The 23,726-nt window shown below is 51.0% G+C and overlaps 1 protein-coding gene across 6 annotated transcripts in view; it reads right to left on the bottom strand.

Moving 5' to 3' along the window:
• PRDM11 (PR/SET domain 11) overlaps window positions 1-23,726 on the bottom strand; it is an 87,333-nt gene that overhangs the window by 40,224 nt on the left and 23,383 nt on the right. For 3 of the 6 annotated variants that reach the window (XM_014792508.2, XM_004436893.3, XM_087423080.1), the window contains exons 1-4: window positions 14,872-15,347; window positions 14,146-14,270; window positions 13,685-13,788; window positions 12,851-13,113 (exon numbers count right to left, since the gene is read on the bottom strand). In XM_014792508.2, coding sequence (XP_014647994.1) covers window positions 12,851-13,113; window positions 13,685-13,788; window positions 14,146-14,264 — 486 coding nt within the window. In that variant the 5' untranslated portion in view covers window positions 14,265-14,270; window positions 14,872-15,347. Of the gene's footprint in view, window positions 1-12,850; window positions 13,114-13,684; window positions 13,789-14,145; window positions 14,788-14,871; window positions 15,348-23,726 lie in introns of those variants that run through there. The other 3 variants (XM_087423079.1, XM_087423081.1, XM_087423078.1) reach the window with 2 other exon arrangements.

Raw genomic sequence — 23,726 nt, forward strand, 5'->3', positions numbered from 1 at the left:
CTTCCTAATCTGTAAAAGGGAATGATAATACTTGCCCTATAGGGCAGTTGTGAGGATACAAAGAGTCCAGACACACAAATCCTTTAGTGCCCAATAAACAGCAGCTATTGTTGAGGCTATTATTATTATTGTTATTGTTGCCCACCAACCCTCACTAGCAATTGCTGAGGACCCACTGGGGTTTAGGGGTGCTGAATTAGGTGCCGGGGGTGTAAATCAGACAGGACCTCTCCTGAAGGAATCTTCAAACACCAGGAAACCCCAAATCCCTGATTAGTAAAGCCAGGAAGTTTATTAGAAATTAGTGTTTCTCAAACTAGGCTTTTTAGATATATTCTCAAGATCTGAAAGTTCTCTCTAAGAATTTTTAATTTTATTTTGCAGGGAAGGATTCGCCCTGAGCTAACATCTGTTGCCAATCTTCCTTTTTGTTTCTCCCCAAAGCCCCAGTGCATGGTTGTATAATCTAGTTGTAAGTCCTTCTAGTTGTTCTATGTGAGCCGCCGCCACAGCATGGCAACTGACAGACAGGTGGTGTGAGTCTGCGACCGGGAAGCGAACCCAGGCTGCCAAAGTGGTGCGAGTGCCAAACTTGAACCCCTAGGCCATCAGGGCTGGCTCTAAGAGTTTTTAATTCAATGTTTTCTTTTAAAAAATCAATATATGTGAATCAGCACCAGATTTCTGCCCCCACAAGAGGACTGTCTGTGACTCAGTTGGCACCTGTGGTGGACTGAATTCTTGGCCCCAGCTCTCGCCCCTCCCTATCACCCTGGGCCAGGTAACTCTGCACTAGACTCTGTGTTACAGGTGGCCTGTACTTCTTCCCTCCTTGACCTGGGGGTCAGCCACGTGACCCCCACGTGGGGGTCAGCCATTGTTTGGCCCAATGAGATGCTAATACACACAATGCAACAGAGGCTTGAAATGCGCTTGGGAGTGTGGGCTTGCCTCTGAGGCCTCTGCCTTCACTGTGAGAAGATTTCCCCAGGGGCCCCTGCTCCTTCAGTCTGGGCCCAGAACAAACCCACACGGAGCAGACCTGGCTCACAGTGAGGAGCAGTTCACCCTGTAGCTTGGGGCTGAGCAACTCAGCGGAGCCCAACTAAATCAGCCAGGCTGCAGCCAACCAGCAGATACACAAGCAAGAATAAATGACTGTTGCTCTACGCCAGGGGTCAGCAAACTAAGGCCTGCAGGCTAAATCCAGTTCACCACCTGCTTTTGTACGGCCCACCAGCTAAGAATGGTTAGTACATTTTTAAGTAATTCAAAATAAATCAAACGAAGAAGATTTCGTCATGTGAAAATTGCATGGAATTTGAATTTCAGTACCCATAAATAAAGTTTTACTGGAACACGCCACACGTAGGGCTGCTCTAGCACTTCAGAGGCAGAATTGAGTAGATGTGACAGACACAGTATGGTCCACAAAACCTAAAATATTTACCGTCTGGCTTTTTACCCAAGAAGTTCGTCGACCCCTGTTCTTTGCTGCTGAACTTGGAGGTAGCTTGCTACACAGTAACAGCTGATGATACAACACCCACTGTTACTATTTGCCGTGAACTAATGAAAAAGAACAGACGCAAACTTAATATGTAATGACGCATTCTGGCAAAGAAAGGACTAAGAAATATCATGGTAGTTGCACTAACCAAAGATTTCCCAGTGTTTCAAACACAGACAAACAAATAAAGACAATAAAGGACTCGCATGGCACACAAAAGCACAGCGGTGCCAAATGCCAACGAATCTGTCTTAGAAAAGTGACTACCACGTTCCCCCTATAAACAGCAATTTAGTTTCTGGAAAGCATCATCCAACACATTACATTGATTTCATTCATTTGAATTATGTTGGTTTGTGCAGTTCTGTTCATTTTATATTTGTAAGTCTGTCTTCGTTTTATGGTTGTTTAAAAGCTCTAAGAAATGTTGTGTTTATCTAGCTTTATAGCTTTTTAATTCACATCAGAATATAATTAATGTAACATTGGGACCCTGTGAACATTAAAAGTCACCTGACCAACGGCACATGAAAAGGTGCTCGGCATCACCAATCATCAGGGAAATGCAAATCAAAACCACAGTGAGACATCCTCCTACACCTGTTAGAATGGCCATCATCAAAAAGATGAAAGATAACACATGCTGGCCGGGATGTGCAGAAAAGGGAACCCTTGAGCACTGCTTTGGGAATGTAAATTGGTGCAGCCAGTATGGAAAACAGTATGGGGTTCCTCAAAAAATTAAAAATAGAACCACCATATGATCCAGCAATTCCACTTCTGGGTATTTATCAGAAGGAAACGAAAACACTTAACTCGAAAAGATATGTGCACCCCCATGTTCATTGCAGCATTATTTACAACAGCCAAGACATGGAAACAACCTAAGTGTCCACTGATGGATGAATGGATAAAGAAAATGTTGGTATATACATGCAATGGAATATTATTCAGCCATAAAAAAGAAAGAAATTCTGCCATTTGCAACAGCATGGATGGACTTCGAGGGCATTATGCTAAGTGAAATAAGTCAGACAAAGACAAATACTGTATGATCTCACTTATATGCGGAACCTAAAAAAAAAAAGAACAAACTCATAGATACAGAGAACAGATTGGTGATTGCCAGAGGTGGGTGAAATGGGTGAAGTGGCCAAAATAAAATAAATAAGTGCTGGGTATGTAATGTGCAGCACAGTGACTACAGTTATATATAAAAACAAAGCCACCTCACTATAACACAGTGAGCAACACACTGCAGCAGACGTGCTAGGACACAAGGAAGGCTGAAGGTCAAGTGAGGAGCTGGTTTACACTGGAAATCTTGGACCAGTTGAGAATGGTTTTTCATGCTCTCCTTCTGCTCCAATATAATAGATTTTGAGATTTACAGACTCAGTTCCAGCCAAAACTGGTTCACTAGCATCTTATATTTTTTGGGGGGAAATCTTTGGTTTGATTTGGTTTGTGACTCAATAACCAAACTACCAGCATTTATAAAACAGTGATACAGTTTTAATGCTTCTGATATTAAGAGGAATCTTCGGACCGGCCCCAGTGGCCTAGTGGTTAAGTTCGGCGTGCTCAGATTCAGTGGCCTGAGTTTGGGTCCTGGGCAGAACTACACCACTCGTCTGTCAGTGGCCATGCTGTGGTGGCGGCTCACATACAAAAGGGAGGGAGATGGGCACCGCTGTTAGCTCAGGGCAAATCTTCCTCAGCAAAAAGAGGAAGATTGGCAACAGATGTTAGCTCAAGGTGAATGTTCCTCAGCAAAAAAAAAAAAAAAAAAGAGGAATCTTAGGATTAAGGTATATATTTTTATTCCTGGAAAAGCTGATATTGAATCAATAGTGTTTTAAGATCCATAACATCTTAGAGCACAAGAAAAGTGACTTTCTTTTGGTGAGGAAGATTAGCCCTGAGCTAACATCTGTGCCCATCTTCCTCTGCTTTATATGTGGGACATTGCCACAGTGTGGCTTGATAAGCAGTGTGTAGGTCTGTGCCTGGGATCCAAACCAGTGAACCCTGGGCCTCCAAAGTACAGCGCACAAACTTAACTGCTACACCACGGGGCCAGCCTCGAAAAGTGACTTTCTTTAAGCACCTCTTCCCCTTTTCCTTCTAAGCACACTCTGTACTTCTGCTATACCATCCGCCACCTCAACATTACACGTGTGCCCCTGGGCCTTTGTACCTGCTGTGCCCACTGCTTATGACTCATGTTCCCTCAGTTCCTTACCCTGCAGACCACTCACTTCAACTCATCCCTCAAAAGCTAGTTCAGGTCTAGAAGCCAGGACACCCAGTAGTGATGTGCACACCTAGTGCCCGGAGATCTTGGTTTCTAAGCACCATTTTCCCCTAAAACGAATTAGAGCTCCTAGGAGAGATGGCTGGAACATCTTTTTGCACCAGAAAGTGAGGAAGTGCTAAAATAATGACAGGAGCCAGTCCGAACAGTCCCCCGCTGGCCACATCTAGGCCAGTTTAAACATCAAAATGAATAACGACACAAACAGACCAGAACACACTGAAGAAAAAAGAGGGTTCATGAGTCCATGCTGACACTAAAAGTCATTTTTAAACGGGGGATTGGGTGGGGAGAAGTTTGAGCATACTTTTTTTTTACAGAGGAACATCAAGTAATAAATGTAGTAGGAATGGTTAAAAATCATTTTAAACCATGAATAATAATTGACACGGGCAAGAGTCATCAATAGTGGCTAAAATCATAGGGTAAAAGACCAGGTGAACTGACACCATGTGCCTCCCACTATCTACAGTGAGAAGACACAACAGCCTCTGTGCCAAAAATCCACAATCCGAGTCTATCGTGAGGAAACAACCAGACACATCTAAGCTGTGGAACATTCTGGAAACAACTAGCCTGAACTCTCCCAAAGTGTCCATATTGTGAAAGAGAAAAAATAACGTGGGGGAACGTTCTAGAATAAAGGAGACTAATGAGACAGGACAACTAATGCAATGTGTGAGGCTCAAGTGGGTCTTGAACAGGGGGACAGTCTCTAACGGACATTACTCAGGGCAACTGGGAAAATCTGGATACGGATTATAGTTGAGACAGTATCGTATCCACGGTTAAATTTCCTGAGTGTAGTAATTATATTGTGGTTAACAGGGCAGGGGTCAGCAAACTACAGCCTGCAGGTCAAATGCAGCCCCCCATTTGTTTTTTGTTTTGTTTTGTTTTGTTTTGTGAGGAAGATCAGCCCTGAGCTAACATCCATGCTAATCCTCCTCTTTTTGCTGAGGAAGACCGGCTCTGAGCTAACATCCATTGCCAATCCTCCTCCTTTTTCTCCCCAAAGCCCCAGTAGTTACTTGTATGTCGTCGTTGTACATCCTTCTAGTTGCTGTATGTGGGACATGGCCTCAGCATGGCCGGACAAGTGGTGCATCGGTGCGCACCCGGGATCCGAACCTGGGCCGCCAGTAGCGGAGAGCGCGCACTTAACCGCTAAGCCACGGGGCCGGCCCTCCCCCCATCTGTTTTTATACAGCCTGTGAGCTAAGCATGGTTTCTGCATTTTTTTAATGATTGAAAAAACTTTTTTTCATATCATTTCCTTTATACGATTTTCAAATTTACATGAAATTCAAATTTCACTTGAAATTATATGAAATGCACATTTCAGTGTTTATAAACAAAGTTTTATTGGAACACGGCCACGCTCATCCGTTCATGTGCTGTCTATGGCTGCTTTCGCCCTACGAGAGTCGAGTAGGTGTGACAGAGACTGTAGGCCCATAAAGCCTGATGTCTGTAACTATATCTCACACAGTTCAGAAAAAACAAAAAGGAATGCGTTAAAAAAAAAAAAAAAAGAATATGTGTGCACACACGTGACTGTAGGTATATCTATATAGAGATATAAAGCAATTGTTATAAAATGTTGACAACGGGGGAATCTAGATTCAGGATGTGTGGGTGTTCATTACACTGTTCTTACAACTTTTCTAGAGTCTGAAATTCCCAAACCGCAGGGTTAATAGAAATTAACAAACAAACCAGCATGAAAAGTACTTGCCCGTGCGCACGCGCGCACACACACCCAACCTATCTCAAATACATGCCCTCTTTTCTTCCCGGACGAGCCTATTACTTTTCCCTTCTCTGAGCCCCCAAACTTGGTGAGACCCGCCTGTTCCCGCTGACACCTCCTGGCCTTGCCACTGAGGCTCACACCTCCCTCCATCCCGGTGACTCAGGGTTTCTCAGACCCCGTTCTAGAGGGTGTGCCAGGAGCTTTCGCACATCCACGTTCACATTTTAAAATAAATCCCCATTTTACGATGGAAGCTGAAATGGAAAACATTGAAATACCATTTCACGTCTGTTTCCCCCAGAACAGTAGGAGTCTGGCAGGCGGGGAGGCTGGCTGACAGCGGGGGAGCCATCCCATCTTACAGGGTCCTTTATAAGGACCCGGGGCAATCTCCCATCCAGTACGGTACCCAGAAAGACTGACCTCCTCGGGCGCTGCCCGGGACTTGCGCGTTATGGAGAGAACGCACCGGTAGCTGACCAGACGCCTCTTCCCAGTGGCTGCCAGGTTTGGACCCCATGTAGCTAAAGTGCACATACAGATCATCGTGGCATGCATTTTTAGCCTCATTCCTGGCTCCATTTAGGGTCTCCACCCTTATTTCTCTTTCTTCTCTCTCTCCCGGTTTTAATACGCTATCATATTATATTTTATGCATCCTGCCAGGCTGCCTTAAATCCCTTCTGGAACAAGACTGGGTCTGGGCGAAAAACTTAAATAGAAACCCTGGGCTGCCTCCCCCTTCTTCTGCCTCTTTCCCAAACCATATGGCTGCCTGGCACTCCCCAAGGGCCTCGTGCCTGCAGCATCGTCTCCAGCCCGCAGCGTCTGAGGGGAGCCGGGGCACCCTCGGCAACGATTTATGGAGTGGATAATTTCCAAGGAGATGAGACAGCAGAGGAAGGGGCATTTCTCTTCTCAACAGCCAGAAGTAAGTGCAAAACTCCTGCCCAGGAGGCCAGGCCATGAAGGAGAGATGCAAAGTGGACATGGCCATTTGGTCCATCTAAACCCAGGTCCCGTCCCTGCACCACACTGCACGCAGTGGGATCAGCCTTCCTCCGGGTTGGGGGCAAATGGAGAGGGGACTTGTGCTGGGCAGGAAGGATGAGTGGAACAGAGTCAACCAAGGCCAGGGGATAGGAACAGGGCAGATAAGTAATGGAAGCAGAGAGGACTAGGAGGCAGGGTGAGAGGGTGGGCGCCTGAGTCAGACTGCCCCAGCTCAGCTACTCCTTAGCTGCTTAGCTTGTGCAGAATGATGCATCCTCTCTGGGCCTCAGTTTTCTCAGCTGTGCAATGGGTAGAATGATCTCTACTTCACAGGGGCGTCGTTAGGATCAAATGAGATCAGGCTGTAAAGTGCTGATCACAGACCCAGCACACAGTAAGTGCTCAATAAACAGTCACGGCTTTCTTATCGTTAACATCACCATCATTTCTCCTGGCGTCGACTGTACATACTGAGCAGTTGTGGAAGGAAATATATTTTGTTGGATGGGGGCCAGGGCTTTTGAAGGCGGGCAGAAGGTCAAGAAAAGACAACATCAAATGTGGCTGTGGGACAGGATTTGACAAGTGAACGCAGTTTGTTTAGGATGTGGGGCTTCCGGATCCTGGTCCCAAATCAGCGCTGCAGTTCAGCCCACCCGTCCCCCTCTCCCATCATTCAGCCAGCCCACTGTCTGAGCAGGCAGAGCTGCTCCTGATCCCTGCTGTTCCCTAGCTGAGGCCCAAACACACACCCCAGCACAAACACACGCACGCACGCACGCACGCACGCACACATTCACGGACTCTGCTTTCTTGAGCCATTTTGTGCGTCTGGTCTCTCCAGGCCTTCAATGTCTCTCACTTCTCCAGATCACAAAGCTGGAAGCCCCACATGGTGCTGCGACCTCCAGCCACGCCCTCCCTGCTCCCTAGGAAGGAGCCTCCAAGGAGAAACACGGCCCCACCCCTGCACTGTGGGCCACACCCACTCGACCGGTAGAGCTGGTCTAGGACCAGGCTGCAAACTCCAGGACTTCCTGTTCTGCCTTTTCTCTGGACCCCAGGCCCACGCCAGGCCGAAAATCTGGGAGACTGCCTGCCTTAGAGACCCCACGCTTGCCCGGCTGGGTGGTCCCAAGGTGTAGGCTCTGGTGGGGGGAGGAGGGATCCTAATAGCCTTTCCCTGGCCATCGCCCTAGATTTTCTCCCCTGAGATTTTCCCACAGGCTGAGAAGCCAACAGCCTCCTCTGTTGAACTTCTACTCATCCTTCAAGACCCATCTCCAATTTGCCCAGTCGAAACCAATTCCCCTTCTCCCTGCCCCTAAAGCTTCTGCAAGCACTACAGTCACCAGCAACACCCAGCCTCGGGATCGTTTGGTTGGGAATAAGCCTCCTCCCCAAACATACACCGCGGCGCCTGCTCCCCGTCGCCGGACCATAGGCTCCACTAGGAACAGAGAGTAAACTTCATGTACGTCTGTTACCCCCAGAGCTCCCTGCTGGAGGCCTAGTGCTGGGGGGTCGCTCTGTGTCTGTGAGGTTGGGTTGAATCTGGACACATAACCACATCTGATCCGGGGCGGCTATCCACTCCTCCACCCCCTTAGTTGTGTCTCCCACGAAGGAACTCCTCAAAGCCCCCGGCACCGTGGAGGGGGGCTGTCTGTGAAGGAACCGCGGTCTACCACGTGCCAGCTACGGGACTGGGACTGCTCGTTTAACCTCTTCGGTCTTGCATTTCCTCATGCGAACTGCAGGGGCAGCAACCTCCACCTGCGGGACCGCCAAGAGGAAGAATGGGGTATGCACCCGGCGTATAATAATTGCTCCATGAGCAGCCAGACTTTTCAAACAAGCCAGCCACCCTTGCTGGCTCCCTCTCCTCACCTCCCACTCACACCCGCATCCACAGCAACGCGGCTTCTGCCCGTGACACTGCCCCTGCCAAGGACACCAAGACTGTGCGCTGCCCGAGCCAAGCGGGCTCCCTGTCCTCAAGCTTCTCACCCTCCGCCCCATCCCTTCTCACATCTTTATATGCGCCGTTTTCCCAGCTCCAGGCATCTCCCCTGGGCTGCAGATCCACACGCATCAATGATCCACACAGCTCCCCCTGGGCCTCTCATGAGCACCACAAAGTCTACTCGCCCCAACCTGAACTTGCCTTCTCCACCCTCCTCAATCTCATAGGCACCTCTCTCCACCTCTCCGCACATTTTAGCAGATGTCCCCCCAAACACAGAAGCCCCCTGGATTAGTTTCCTAAGGCTGCTGTAACAAACCACCACAAACAAACACAGTGGCTTAAAACAAAACAAATTTATTATCTTACAGTTCTGGGGTCAGAAGTCCTAAAATCAAGGTGTCAGCAGGGCTGAGTTCTTTCTGGAAGCTCTAAGGAATGATCGGTTTCCTTGCCTTTTCTAGTTTCTAGAGGCTGCCTGCATTCCTTGGCTTCTGGCTCCTTCCTCTATCTTCAAGGCCAGTAGGATAGCATCTTCCAATCTTTTCTCTCTGACTCTGACGCTCCTGCCTCCGTCTTATAAAGATGCTTGTAATTACATTGGGCCCACCCCGACATCCAAGATAATTTCTCCATCTCAAAATCCTTAACTTAATCACATCTGCAGAGTCCCTTTTGCCATATAAGATAACCTATTCACAGGTCCCAGGGATTAGGACACAGACATCTTTGAGGGGGCCATTATTCGGCCTCCTATACTTACCTCCCTTCATCTGCTCCAAACCTCTAGGATATCCCTCCAGTGACAGAAAAAATATTGACCCACCTCCTTTCCATCTCCAATGTCTCTGTCTGAACCTTCTCAGGTAATGTAAAAGCTTATCCATCAAGCCTTATCTCTACTCTATCTTCAACCATTTCTTCAGTAGGACTCCTTCTGTTGGGTTTTTTTAAGGATGTTAAAGTCTCTCTCATGTTAATGGGGGTCACACTCCCTTGACCCCATGTCTTCCTCCAGCCATCACCCTTCCCATCTCCTATCTCTTTTCTCCACTTTATCTTATGTCTATCTCATCTCTAATCAAACTTCTGAGAAGTGACTATACTGGTCACCTCCATTCTTTTTCTGTGTGTGTGAGGAAGACTGGCTCTGAGCTAACATCTGATGCCAATCCTCCTCTTGTTGCTGAGGAAGATTGGCCCTGAGCTAACATCTGTGCCAATCTTCTTCCATTTTGTACATGGAACGGTACCAAAGCATGGCTTGACGAGTGGTGCATAGGTCCGTGCCCGGGATCCAAACCCGCGAACGCCAGGCCGCCGAGGCGGAGCATGTGAACATAACCACTATGCCACCAGGCCGGCCCCCTGGTCACCTCCATTCTAACAATGTTTCCATCTCATCATCTTCTGCAGGATTTTTTAACCACAGTTCTGTTGACAATTAAGGCCAGATCATTCGTTGTTGTAGGAGGCTGTCCTGTGCATTATAAAAGGTTTAGCAGCATCCCTGGCCTCTACCTTCTAGACGCCAGCAGCATATCCCCATCCCGAGTTGTGACAGCAACTGTCCCACGGGGTGGGGAAGGGGGAGCAAACCGCCCCAGGGTGACAACCACTATCTATGGGAACAGCTCTTGCTAAAGTCGCCAACGACTTCCTGGCACTAAATCCAGCGGACAGTATGAGCCCTTCTCTTGCTTGGCTTCTCAGCAGAATTTGATACTCTTCGCCATGCTGGCCTGTCTACTTCTCAGGCTGCTCCTTCTCTGCCTCCCTGGCAGGATCAAGCTCCCCTTCTGGACCACGAAGTTCCTCAAAGCTTAGTCCTAGACCCTCTCCACCTCTCGCTCCGCCCGTTCACCCTGGGGGCTGCCCTCCGCACCCCCAGCCCCTCTGACCACCTATGCACAGGTGACTCGTGATGTGACATCTCCAAGCCTCCTTTCCTAGCTGGGAACCCATAAATCTAACGGCCTACTTGACATCTCTACTTGGATAACTTGATGTAACTTCAAACTCAACAAGTCCAAAACCCAAACCAGGAGCTTTCTGTCCACCCAGTCCCCATCCAGCTTTCCACTTCTCTCAGAGAAAGGCATCATCCCTGATCTGTTGGGAGGGGAGACTGCCGGAGTGTTCTTGACATTTCCCTCTCCCTTACTTAGGCCAATTAGTCGATTTCCAAATCAAATCTCTTTCATCTCTGAAATGGTTCACAAACCAGTTCACTTGTCTCCACGTCTCTGCCCCCACCCTAGCCCTAGCCTCCACCACCGGGGACTTAGAGAACAACCACTGCCCCCTAACTGGTGCACGGGGAGTGGCCATCCATTCTGGACCAACGCCCCCTCCCCCCACCAGTTCTCCAGCCTGCAGTCAAAGTCACCCTTTCAAAACATAAATGAAAGCTTCTCATTGTTCTTAAAATAAAGAACACAAGTCCCAGTTTAGCCCAGTGGGCCCTATATAGCCAAGCCTCCGTCTCCTCCAGGCCCCTGTTTGCTGCATTCCAGGCACACCGACCTTCCTCCAGCTGCTCAAACATGCTGTGCTCTCTCCTGTCACAGGGCCTTTGCACATGCTGTCCCATCCATCTGGATGCCCCTCCCGCACTTTCACCTGGTGGGCATTCTCTTCCTTCAATCACAGCTCGACCATCAGGACGCCTTCCCCGACCTCTGGCCACACCAGTCCCCCTGCTTGTTCACTTTGCTCCTGGCTTCACTCTCTCTCCATCACCTTCCAGTCATAATTTTAACTTATTTATCTTATTCTTTGATTCATTCCATGTCCCCCACAGTAAACTCTATGAGGGCAGAACTGATGTCTGATCTGGCCCACCATTGTATCCCCAGGGCCAGCCCAGCGCCTGGTACAAAGGAGACCCTCAAGAAGTGTTTATTCAATGAATAATGAATGATATTCCTACCCGCAGCCTGCCTTTCTCTATTGTCCCACGTCCCCTTCTCTGCTCAAACTTGACGCCTGAGAGTCGTCTTTGATAATCCTTCCTCTTCAGATCTTTGAAAACCCCTCTTCCTCACCTCCGCATCTCATCCATCAACAAACCTTGGAGATTCTCTCCCCTAAATCTCTCTCCAATAGGCCTCTAGCACCTCAGCTTAAGCCATCACCTTTCTCACCTGAACCCGCACCCCAGCCTCCTACCTGGAATCCCAGTTCTCCACTGTGCAACCTAACTGAGTCACACCTCTGCTCGAGGGCTTCACTGGCTTCCCCTGCCCGCTGGACGGGGCACGCACTCACCCTGGCTTATGAAACGCAGCACGATCCGGCCCCTGCCTCCCTCCTCTGCCAATTCCTCGCCACTCTGCCTCTCAGGCCCACTGCTGTTATCCACCGTACTTCTCCGAGTTCCTCTCTCAGCTGCTCTGTCTGCACGGAGCATTTTTCCATCCCCTTCCATGACCGCTACTCATTCTTCAGGTCTCAGGCTAAAGGAAATCTTGCCCACATCCCTCAAGTAGGCTGAGAACCATAATGACAGCTGATAGTCACTGCGCGCTTACCAAGGGCAATTATGATTCTAAGAACTTTACAGGACGGACTCATTTAATCTTCACCATCGGCTGTGATTGTCCTGTTACAGAACAGGCCCAGAGAGGGTAAATGACTCGTCCAAGGTCACATTAGAGAGTAAACAGCAAAGCTAGCTGACATAATGAACTTGGGTTCCAGGCCCCAAATTCCTGAGCACTACGCACACTGCTGTCTCCCGCTGTTCCCAGAGCATCCTCACCGCCCCCTTCAGTAGCAATTATCACACGTGTATGAATTGTTCAATATGTTTCCCCACCAGACTGCCCGCTCCCTGAGAGCAGGGACCATACCTGTCTGGTTGAAAGCTTTACCTCCAGCATCTAGCCCAGCACCTGGCATTACCGCTTTTTGAGCTGAAGGTCATGCTGTGCATCCCCCGGACCCCAGCCCCAAGTCACCCGCTCCAGAGGAGAGCTTGGGTAAACCCTCCGTAAATGCCACTGAATGGCCTGCCAAACACACAAGGATTCATGGGAAAACCGCCCTGAGTTCTGCGATTCTTCCTGGAGCCCCACCACTGATTCAGCCAACTACTGCCAGACGGCTCTTCAGCATGGCCCTCAGCCATCAAGGGTCGCAGCCACTCATCGGGGTAAGGGGATAGCAAGATCCACCACGCACGTGTGCCGGAGTGACGGCAGAAAAGCTCTTGGGCCAGGCTGGGCCGGCGTATGGCTCCCCCTGCTGGTTTCCTTCCAGGCTCCTCGGCACCCTCTCCCATGGAACAGCCCAGGGGACACTCACCAGCCACGAGAAGAAGCCAGCTGATTTGTCCTGGGTGGAGATCTGCCCCTCGTAGGGGCCGAAGATGTGGCCCTTGGGGAGGACCTCATTTATGCACCGCACATCGTTCTCCCCACTGGCTTCCTTCACCACCTCCATGCCCTGCGGGATGGTGAGGGCCGCCCGGTCTGGGATACCCACGGGCACCGGCGTGTCGGGCACAAACACCGGGGGGCCATGGTTCGGGCACTCATCCACAAAGTACTCCTGGCAGGACTCGCAGACTGGAGGGATGGAGAGAGGAGAGAGCCTCAGTTGTTGCGGGTGTTGCGGGGAGGCGGGACCTCCGTGGAGGAGGCTGAGGGGCCGACGAGAAGCCCACCCTGAGGACAGTGCAGGGCAGAGGAAAGCACACTGCACAGGACTCAGGAGTCCCCGCCCTGGCTCCACCCTATCCAGCCACAGGCACCTGAATCTTCAGTAGCAATCACCCGTTACCCTCCCTGGGGGCTCAAAGGACACGGCTGCCACTGCTCAGAAAACCAGTAGCTCCCTTTGTTTCAAGTGTGAAAAAGCAGAAGAAAGAGCACGGCTTTGGAGTCAGATGGGTCTGGGTTTGAATTGCAACTGTGCATCTGCGGGCTGGGTGACCTCACCAAGCCTCAGTGTCCTCATCTGGGAAATGGGATCAATAACAGCCACCTCAATGGCTAGTGGTGAGGCTTAACTGAGCCCCGGACCTGTGTAAGAACCTGACAGGCAGCGCCTGTCATCAGCATTATCGTTGCAGAGTCCCTCAGCAGCGACGGGGTGGGGGTGGGGCTGACCCCAGGCAGTGCCCCAAGCTGCACTTACACCAGAAGTCCACTTGCTGGAAGCTTTTGGGCATGATGAGGTCTCGCTTCCCCTTCAGTTTCTTGGGCTCCACTTCCATGGCTGAGGGGTCTGGTCTCCTAGAGCTGGCCAGGACAGGCGCCAGGAAAGAAAGCAAAGAAGCCATCAGAGAGTGAGAGGCTGGGGGGCAGAGGAGCTGAGGACCTGGCCAGGAGGCCTCGGGGACGTGGGGCAGGTGGAGGAGCCCCAGGCAGCCCGCCAGGTCATGGTGGACGGTAGGGGTCCTGAGACCCGAGCCCAGGCCTTCTCGGGCTACCCACTGCTTGGATTTCTCTAGAGCCTGTGCTCACCTCTGGTCCCAGGAGCTGCTCCGTGCAGGACGAGGAAGGTGGGCAGGAGTGGGAACTCTCCCCGGGGTCTCCACCCAACCCCGCCCAGCGAGTCCCCCTTCTCCCCGTCCTGTTCCCACATAGGGGCCTCACCAGGGCTGGCCATACTCCTGGTCACGGAGTGGTGAGCAGACCTCGGTCTTCACCACGGTCACCATCTCCCCCACGGCCGCCTTGGTCTGCGCCAGGCACTCCTTCATGTTCTCAGTCATTCTGTCCTGGGGACGTGAAGGCGGGACCAGCACACGAAGAGGATCAAAGAGACAGGGGAAGAGGGGTGAGTGGCGGAGAGGGCAAGCAGGGGTCCCGTGGAGTCTGGTTACCCTCCCTGCCATCCCCAGAGGAAGCGCTTGAGAACACAGACAACAAAAACAGCTGTAGCCCGGCCAAGAGGAAATGCCATTTCTATCCTGGGCTGGTCCTGGGGACGATTGGAGCCACCAGCCCCGTGGGGTCAGGGGTCGGGGGCAGCTCAGGCCAGCAGGCAGGGCTGGGTGGCACAGTCTGGACCCCAAGAGCAAAGGGCAAAGGGTATGGGGAACCCACGGGAGCCACGCACAAAACTCTGCAATGGGGCGCAGGGGAGGCATCGACTCAAGCCCAGCTGGGGCCAAGGGGGGCGGGCAGATGAAGTGAGCCCTCAGCGCCCGGCTGCGCAGCCCCTCACCCGGAGGCTGCCAGGGAATGCGGCCAGGCCCGCTTTGCCAGCTCAGAGCAGGTACAGGCGGGGCCTGGGGGTCCCGGCGTGGGCCGTTGGACCAGCCCTGACTCCAAGCCCCACCCCGCTCGCCAGGGGAGTCATCCCAGCCCTCCGCTTACCGCCCTCCTCCACCACCGCGCAGGGCTTCAGCCCCTCCCTCGGCACCCCAAGGTCCTCATGCCAAGCCCGGGGACACTCTTCGGGCCGGGCCAGCGCGCAGCTCGGGCTGGGATCGCGCTCGGCCCCTGGACTGGGCGAGCAGCGTGTGTGACTCACTACCCAGGGCCCCGCTGGCCACACCCCTGCTCCTCGGCTAATCAGCCCCCTGCTCCCCACCGGGGCCCCAAAGCCGGCGGCGGCTGGGAGGGGTGTGGGGAAACAGGACGGCCTGCCCCCTCCTCCGAGCCGGCGGGGACGGGGGCGCGCGGAAGGGGGCGCGGGCCGCTCGGGCGGGCCGAGTCGCCCCGCCCCAGCCCCCGGGGTGCCCCCAGCCCCCGAAGCCCGCGGGTCGTCCCGTCCGGTGTCCGGCGGGGAAAGTGTGAGATCCTGCGATCGGGCCAGGGCGGCGCACCGGCCGGGCGCAGGGGCGGCGCGGGGGCCGGGGAGGGCGCGGGCTCGCTCTTTCCCTCTCACCAACCTTCCCGGCGGGGAGCTCCCTGCCCTGCCCGGCCCGGCCCTGCCCAGCGCCCGCCCCCCGCCCGCCAGGCCCGGCATTCCTTGCGGGGGCATGTGGCTTCTTGCCGGCCCCGGGGGCACGCAGTTGGCTGGCGGCCGGGAGGGGGGCGCGCAGGGAGCGGGAGGAAGCGAGCGCCCGGGAGGGGGCCCCGCCGGGGAGGAATTCCAGCCCCTCCCGCGGGGCTCGGCCCTCACGCGGCCCGGGGGGCGCCGGGCGGGCGTGGGGCGGGGGGAGTGAGAGCTCCGGGGAGGCGGGGGTCGGAGCAGGTCTGCGAAACGCACGAGCGGCCCACCGTGCGCCCTCCCAGCCTCCGCAGCCCACTGGGCGCGGCCTGCGGCGCGACCGGAGCGGACACCCAACGCGCCAGCTCCACACCGCGCGCGCGCCCCCTTCCCCATCTGCACGGCCTGGGGTGGGCACCCCGCGTCTGCAGGTCGCCTGCCTCCTGGCAGCAGTATATGGGGGGGCTCCGCGCTTGGTGCCTGGCCGATCTCATGGCCCATGGGATGGCCCCCAGCCACCCGTGAGGGCGCAGGGCTTGGGGGTCACCGAGGCAGGAACCTGGAAGCTGTCGAGTGACTTGCCCAAGGTCACGCAGCCCATTCCTGGTGAAGTCTGGACTAGAGCCTGGGGCCCCCTCTGAGTCAACTGGAAACAGGAGAACCCCCAACTTCAAGCGTTATGTGTCAGGTCTGGTTTACCTCCATGCCCCACCCTCAGCCCAGTCCTCTTCCAGAAGGATGACCACTGGAATCACGCTGGGGTGAGTTCAGGCCTCAGCCCACATGTCCAGCTGCCAGGTGGGGGCAAGACCCGAGGGATTTGTAAAGGATCACTGAACACGGCTTGTCCTGAGAAGCAGGTCTCACTTGGCTGGGCAACATTCACGCACAACACATCCCGAGGCAGTTAAGTCTAGCTGTTGGGAGCCTGGGCTCTCCAGCTGCGTTAGAATCCCACTGGTTAGCTCTATGACCCTGGGCAAGTGTTAAGGACTGAATGTCTGTGTGCCCCCCACTCCCAATTCATATGTAGATACCCTCACCCCCAAGGTGCCTGCACTTGGAGAAGGGCCTGTGAGAAAGTGATGAAGGTTCAATGAGGTCATAGGGTGGGGCCCTCATCCAATAGGGCTGGTCCCTTTTTAAGAAAGGGAAGAGACACCACAGCTCTCTCTCCACCAGGTAAGGGCAGGGGGAAAGCAAGTCCGCAAGCCAGGAAGAGAGCCCTCACCAGGAACCGAATCAGCCAGCACCTTGATCTTGGACTTCCCAGCCTCCAGAACTGCGAGAAATCAATGTCTGTTGTTTAAGCTACCCTGTCTGTGGCATTTTGTGATGGCAGCCCCGAGCTGACTAAGACAGCAAGTTATATAACTTCTCTGTGCTCCATTTCTTCATCTGGAAAATGTGACAAATGTTAGCTTCTATCACAGACACTGCTGTATGCAACGGACAGAGATGAGTTTGGAGGGAGCTCGACACAGTCTCTGCACATCCCTCTGAAGATAGCTGATCAGGAAGGCGGCTGTGAGTGATCTCATTAAGGAGTGGCTTTGAATTCTCTCTGTTGCAATTTATTTTTTTAAAGTCAGTCATTTGCAAACTCAGGCACTGTGTTAGAAACAGTTTGGGACCATATTGCACTGGGCTCCCTTCTCTGGCCCCTCTGCCCCGCACCAGTCCCACCTGTATGCCATGCTCCACCCTGCCGTGGGGTCTGTGAACTTGCTGTGTCCTCCGCCGGCCGCACACCTGGAAAACTCCTACGCATCCTTCAGCCCTCACTGTCCCCCAGTCCAGAATACTCTCTCCAGCCCCATGTCACATGGGACTTGTCACACTTAAAACCGTCTTTTGTTAGCATAACGATTCGATTAGTATCTGTTTCCTATAATAGATTATAACTCCCAAAGGGCAGGGTGCAGGCTCTTTTGCTCACCATTAAATTGTCGGCACTTGAAACATGCCTGGCACCAGGGCAGAGCGTGCAAAAGACAAGCAAGGTGCTAGGGCATGAACCTTAAGGAGGCACCCGCTCTCAGGGGCATGTGTTTGAAGAAATGGCACCTAGGAGTGAGCGCCTCCTTAAATTTTGCACCCTCAGTGTCTTACTTGCCTTTCCCTGGCCTAAGTCTTGCCTACCACATAGCATGTTCTCAATAAACATTTGCCAAATGAATTAATGACCAAATGGCCCATGTCTTAATTCTCTGCCCCGCTCTGATATGTCCTGCTGGCCCCATTGAGAATCTCCACTCTAAAAGAGACCTCAGAAGGGGAGACAGGGTGGGCGGGTTATTGTTCTGAATCCTCTTCTCCTTGGGGGGCAGTGATCTCTGCCAGGGAAAGTGAGCAGCCAGGTGGGGAGGCTGGCACAAGAGGCAGTGAGATACCGTGGAGAGTGGGGTTGAATTAGACTCATGAGGCCTGGAGCCTGCATCTGATAATAAGCTGTAACATATAAGCTGTGTGACCATGGGCACATCGTTTAAACTCTCTAGGCCTCCGTGTCTTCCTGGGTGAAATGGAAATAATCACAATTGCCAGGTTATCCCCACAAGGAATAAATGAGATAAAGGGATATGAATGTTGAACTGGCTGTCCAGAGGCAAGGGGTTGAGCAGGAAGAGGAGAGAGGGAGGAGGGGATGGAGGGAAGAAAGACCAAAATGCGGGGAAGGAAAGGAGGGAAAAGCACGCAATAGTAACAGAATAAAGGATGGAGGGGAAGGAGAAGAGAAGAGAGGAAAGGGTGCAGAAAAAAACAGGTGGGAAGGAAGAGGGAGACAGAGAGAGAGAGACAGATGGAGGGAAAAGGCACACAGACATTTTTCTAAGTCTTAAATGGTCCCAGGAAAACCAGCCCCTTCTGGAAAAAGCATTCATTTCTATCTCAGAGTAGAGACGTCTATGGGCCACTTCCTTTCACGTCTTATTTTTCATTTACATCCCACCTTCATTACATAAAAGAATGGCGATGATTTATAACACAAACATGTACTCGACAGGACAGTTGAACAACCAGAGACCTCATGGGGAAAGAGTGATGCCAGTTATACCACGAATCTGCGGTAAGATAAGTTAGCAGTCTAGCTTTTCATTCGGTTCTGAGCCTCCTGGCAGCTAAAGCATAAAGGGAAACATGATGGGTTACAGAATTCTCATTATTTGATGCCTATTTATTGACTGCACGGTTAAGGTCTCTCCCTTCTTGGAGGAGTCCAGCTGCCTGGAGAACCAGGATCAAGCCTCACTTGCATGACTGATGGGCATTACAACTCCTTTCTGTGTCTGTAATGAAGGCCATGGGGGCAGGGAGGGAGAAGATGGGATACGGCAGGACCCGATGAACTTCCATTTGGGAAGAGAGAGAGAACACGGGCTTGTGTCCTTCCTGGGGTCCATCTCAGCGGGCATTGTGCGGCCTGAGCCAGGTGAATCTCCAGCAGCTGAGTCTGCAGATGGCTCTGGCCCTGCTTGCCCAGTAAGGGACTTGGGGGAGGGGTGGTCAGCAGGCCTCACAGAGGACTACAAGCTGCTGGCAACGTTCCCTCTCAGCTGGCTCCTCTGAGTCTGCACATGCAGAGATTAGGCATGTTGCAAACCCAGCAATGAGATGCAAACCCAAGAGGAGGGGGCAGAATGCAGCTCAGGAGCCTGCAGCTCTGTTTTCCCCCTTGGCAGGGTGCCAGAGGCCTGGAATGCCCAGCAGCCGGGGTGGCCAAAGGACTGGGACTCTGTACCCACTTGGTTTCCCTAGAGGCTGGCACCGTGAGAATCAGGAAGGTCTGCTCTGGTTCCACCACATCATCCTCTATTGTCCCCTCTGATAACAAAGGTATAAGAAATTAGGGGGCTGGCCCAAGTCACAGACTGACCCGGGCTGGGTATCCTCAGCCCTGGGTCTCAGTCCTGGCTGTGCCATAAACTTTTTAGGTGACTGAGCAAGTTCTTGCCTTGTCCTGAGCCTCAGTTTCCCCTTCCTGAAAAATGAAAGGTCCAGCCTGGTTCTTAACAGTAAACCATGAGGGTGATGAGGAGAGAGCATGGAATCATTACAGAGAGTTGTTGAATTCATACGCCCAGCAAGTGCTGCTTATACAGAGAAGGAATTACATGCCTTGAGATTTCCAAATGTATGTAGATACTTTTGTGATGAACGAAAGATACATTTATTAAAAAGTGTTACTGAATACATAGAATCCCTATGTCACCACGTGTTTTGTTATCAACTGACACCAGCACAGCCATTTACAGGCTATGTAACCTTGAGAAAATTAATTAATCACTGCTACCTCGGTTTCCCCATCTGTCCAATGGGCCTGATATCAGAACCTGTCTCATAGGGCTGTTTTACATAGCATAACGCCTGGCGTATTAGTTATTATCATTCATTTTATTTATTTTAAAAGTATAGGGCCGGCCCTGTAGCTTAGCAGTTAAGTGTGCGCGCTCCGCTACTGGCGGCCCGGGTTCGGATCCTGGGCGCGCACCGACGCACAGCTTCTCCAGCCATGCTGAGGCCGCGTCCCACATACAGCAACTAGAAGGATGTGCAACTATGACATACAACTATCTACTGGGCTTTGGGGAAAAAAAGGAGGAGGATTGGCAATAGATGGTAGCTCAGAGCCGGTCTTCCTCAGCAAAAAGAGGAGGATTAGCATGGATGTTAGCTCAGGGCTGATCTTTCTCACACACACACAAAAAAAGTATAACAGACATCAGGTGGGTAAATTGGTGAAAATTTGTTGACATTAAAAGAGGGCCTTTGCAAGCAGTTAACACCCTTAATAGAGAAACACTTTTAATAAACCTAGACTATAAAGATACTCATCTCAATAGAAAAAAAATGGAAAATAACATGAAAAAGCAATTTGCAAAAGAAGAAAGACAAATGGCCAATATGCTTTATGGAAAACTGCAAAACTTTAATACTCAAATAAATATAAATGAAAACAAATAAATATCATTTTTCCTCTATTAATTTGGCAAAGATTAAAAATTTCGACAATATTCAGAGTCAGCAAGGGTAGAGAGGAAATACCCTCATACCCTATGGTTGGAATATAAGTCGGTAACCTTTCTAGAGGGCAATTTGGAAACATATCAAAAGGCTTGAAATGAGCAAAATGTTTGTAGGAGCAATCCCCAATCTAGGAATTCATGCTAAGGACATCATTAAGTTGTGTGCAAAGATTTACCCAGAAGGCTATCCTCTGCAATGCTATTGAGTAGCAAAAAATAGGAAACAACTTAAACTTCGACAACAGGACAGAAGTTAATATAGAGCACACAATGAAATATTGGACGGCAATTAACAATGCTTTAGAAGAATATTTATTGACATGGAAACACACGTTCAACGTCTTGTTAAGGAAAAATGAAAGTTATTAGTTAGTGAAAGAAGCCAATTTGAAAAAGCTACATGCTAGATGATTCCAACTATATGAACCTTCTGGAAAAGGCTAAACTACAGAGGCAGTAAAAAGATCAGTGGTGCCAAGGGTTAAGGAGAGGGAGGGATGAATAGGCGGAGCACAGAGGATTTTTAGGGCAATGAAACTACTCTGTATGATACTATAACGATGGATACATGTCATCATACATTTGTCCAAACCTATAGAATGTACACCACCAAGAGGGAACCCTCATGGAAACCATGGGCTTCGGGTGATAATGTTGTGTCGATGTAGGTTCATCTATTGTAACAATGTCCCACTCTGGTGCAAGATGTCCATAGTGGGGGAGGTTGTGGGCGGGGGCGGGGCAGGGGGTATATGAGAACATTGTATTTTCGGCTCAATTTTCCTGTGAACCTAAAACTGCTCTAAAAAATAAAGTCTATTTTTTTTTAAAAATGAAAGTTGTGAAAAGATGGATACAAAATAATTCCATTCAAAAATATATACACATATAGCTAGCTATATGGATTTGTACACATAGTCTGGGAGGATACATTTTGGGGTATCACTAGTGGTTAGTTCGGGGGTTATGTTAAAGAGAGTTTCTGTTTTCTTCTTTTTGCTTATGAGAAAAAAAATGTTGCTTAAAAATTCTTTAAAGGAACTCTTCATACTAATTTAGTTTAGAAATTGCTCGAGAAGATAATATCTAAGATCCTTCCGTCTTTACCCACTTGTCATTAGATGCTGAGATCCAACCCATTAGTTGGGAGGAAGGAGGAGTCCAAATTAAAGACTGAAGGGCCGGCCCCGGGGCTTAGCGGTTAAGTGCGTGCGCTCCGCTGCTGGCAGCCCGGGTTTGGATCCCGGGCGCACACCAACGCACCGCTTCTCCGGCCATGCTGAGGCCGCGTCCCACATACAGCAGCTAGAAGGATGTGCAACTATGACACACAACTATCTACTGAGGCTTTGGGGGTGGGGGAAAGGAGGAGGATTGGCAATAGATGTTAGCTCAGAGCTGGTCTTCCTCAGCAAAAAAAGGAGGCTTAGCATGGATGTTAGCTCAGGGCTGATCTTCCTCACAAAAAAAAAAAAAAAAAGACTGAAGACCAGGCACAGAAGTGGCACTTTATGCACATTTGATGAATGAATCAATTACTCAATCAATAGATTGATCAATAAGGGCACCAATAATTCTACCGTGAAGCACCTCTGTGTTTATTTTTCTTTCTGATTCCCATTTGAAAGATTTTGTCTACTAAACATACTGCATGTATTGTGTAATAAGTCACTCATTTTCCTAGTTTCTCCTATGACACAGGTTATATGATAACCAGGGTTAACACATTGATTAGTTGTTATCATTCTGAGCAAAAGCAAAGCAATTTGGCACGCTGATTACAGGGAACTGTACGATATCCATTACACTTCTTTATGTTTAAACAATAGGAGGCCAGCCTGGTGGCGTAGTGGTTAAGTTCTCCCGCTCTGCTTTGGTGGCCCAGGGTTCGCGGGTTTGGATCCCGGGCGCGGACCTACGCACCGCTTATCAAGCCACGCTGGGGCAGGTGTCCCATACATAACGTAGAGGAAGATGAGCACGGATGTTAGCCCAGGGCCAATCTTCCTCAGCAAAAAGAGGAGGATTGGCCACAGATGTTAGCTGAGGGCTAATCTCCCCCACCAAAAAAAAAAAAAAAAAATAGCTCAGTGGATACGATAGTATGCAGAAATGAGAATGAGCAACAACTTCTCGCTGTAGTATGAATGAGTCATAACGCTGAGAAAAGAAACGAGACCCCAAAGAGTATCATTCAATTTACATAAAGTTAAAAAAAATAGGCAAAACTATGGTGTTAGAGGTGTTAGTGCTTATCCTTGGGAATAACTAGAAAGGGGCAGGAAACGGAGTTCTGGGGTGCTGGTCCCATGGGTGTGTTAAGTTTGTAAAAACATAGTGAATCAAGCTTTTATAATATGTGCATTTTTCTATATGTACTTATCTGTTAATAAAAACAAAGAAAAAATTCTACAGAGGCCCTGAAGCCAACGAACTCCCCTGTGGGGACCTCCGACCCCGTCCAGCCCCTGATGCTGCAGCTGGGGAAACTGGGGTCCAGCCAGTAGAGGCTCCTGCCCCGGTCATGGCCGATCGAGTTTCACATCTTCATCTGCACCGCACTTTCCACTAAGCATCAGCCGCGCAGCCAGCCTGGGCCCCGGGAGCACATTCAACCAAGGTGCTTCCTCCTGCAGAGCCTTTGAAAGGTTAACAGGTTGACTCCATTGCTAGGAAGACTTGGATGAGAAGTTGGAAGGAGCGGCGTAAAGGTTCGCGAGTCGAGTGGAGGAGGTGGTGAAGGATGGCACCCTTTGTACGTGTTTGCTTCGCACAGTGGACACTGCTGGTGGCTTGCTGGATCCCACTCCCCCCCCTCCACGAACAGAACCGGACTTTGTTCAGGTGCCATAGCTCCCTCACAGGACCTACTGAGATCCAGGAGGTGCTGAGCCCGCCCTCGGGAGAAAGCACGCAGCCGCTCTTGCCAACGGCAGCCACGTCCAGCAGAGGACCTCGGCAGCAAGCACCCTTAGGATGAAGCTAGGACAGCGGAGCAGAGGGAAGGTGTGGTATCGTGAGAGATATATTTGATCCGGGGCCGGCCCAGTGTTGTGGCAGTTAAGTTTGCACACTCTGCTTCGGTGGCCCGGGGTTCGCAGGTTTGGATCCCGGGTGTGGACCTATACACCACTCATCAAGCCATGCTGTGGCGGCACCCCACATACAAACTGGAGGAAGATTGGCACAGATGTTAGCTCAGGGCCAATCCTCCTCACCGAGAAAAAAAAAAAAGAAATATATTTGGTCTTTGTCCCCAGTTCCTGGCG

This window comes from Ceratotherium simum, chromosome 34, assembly GCF_057802395.1.
Source record: "Ceratotherium simum simum isolate JZ-2026a chromosome 34, ASM5780239v1, whole genome shotgun sequence".
Taxonomy (NCBI): Eukaryota; Metazoa; Chordata; class Mammalia; order Perissodactyla; family Rhinocerotidae; genus Ceratotherium; species Ceratotherium simum.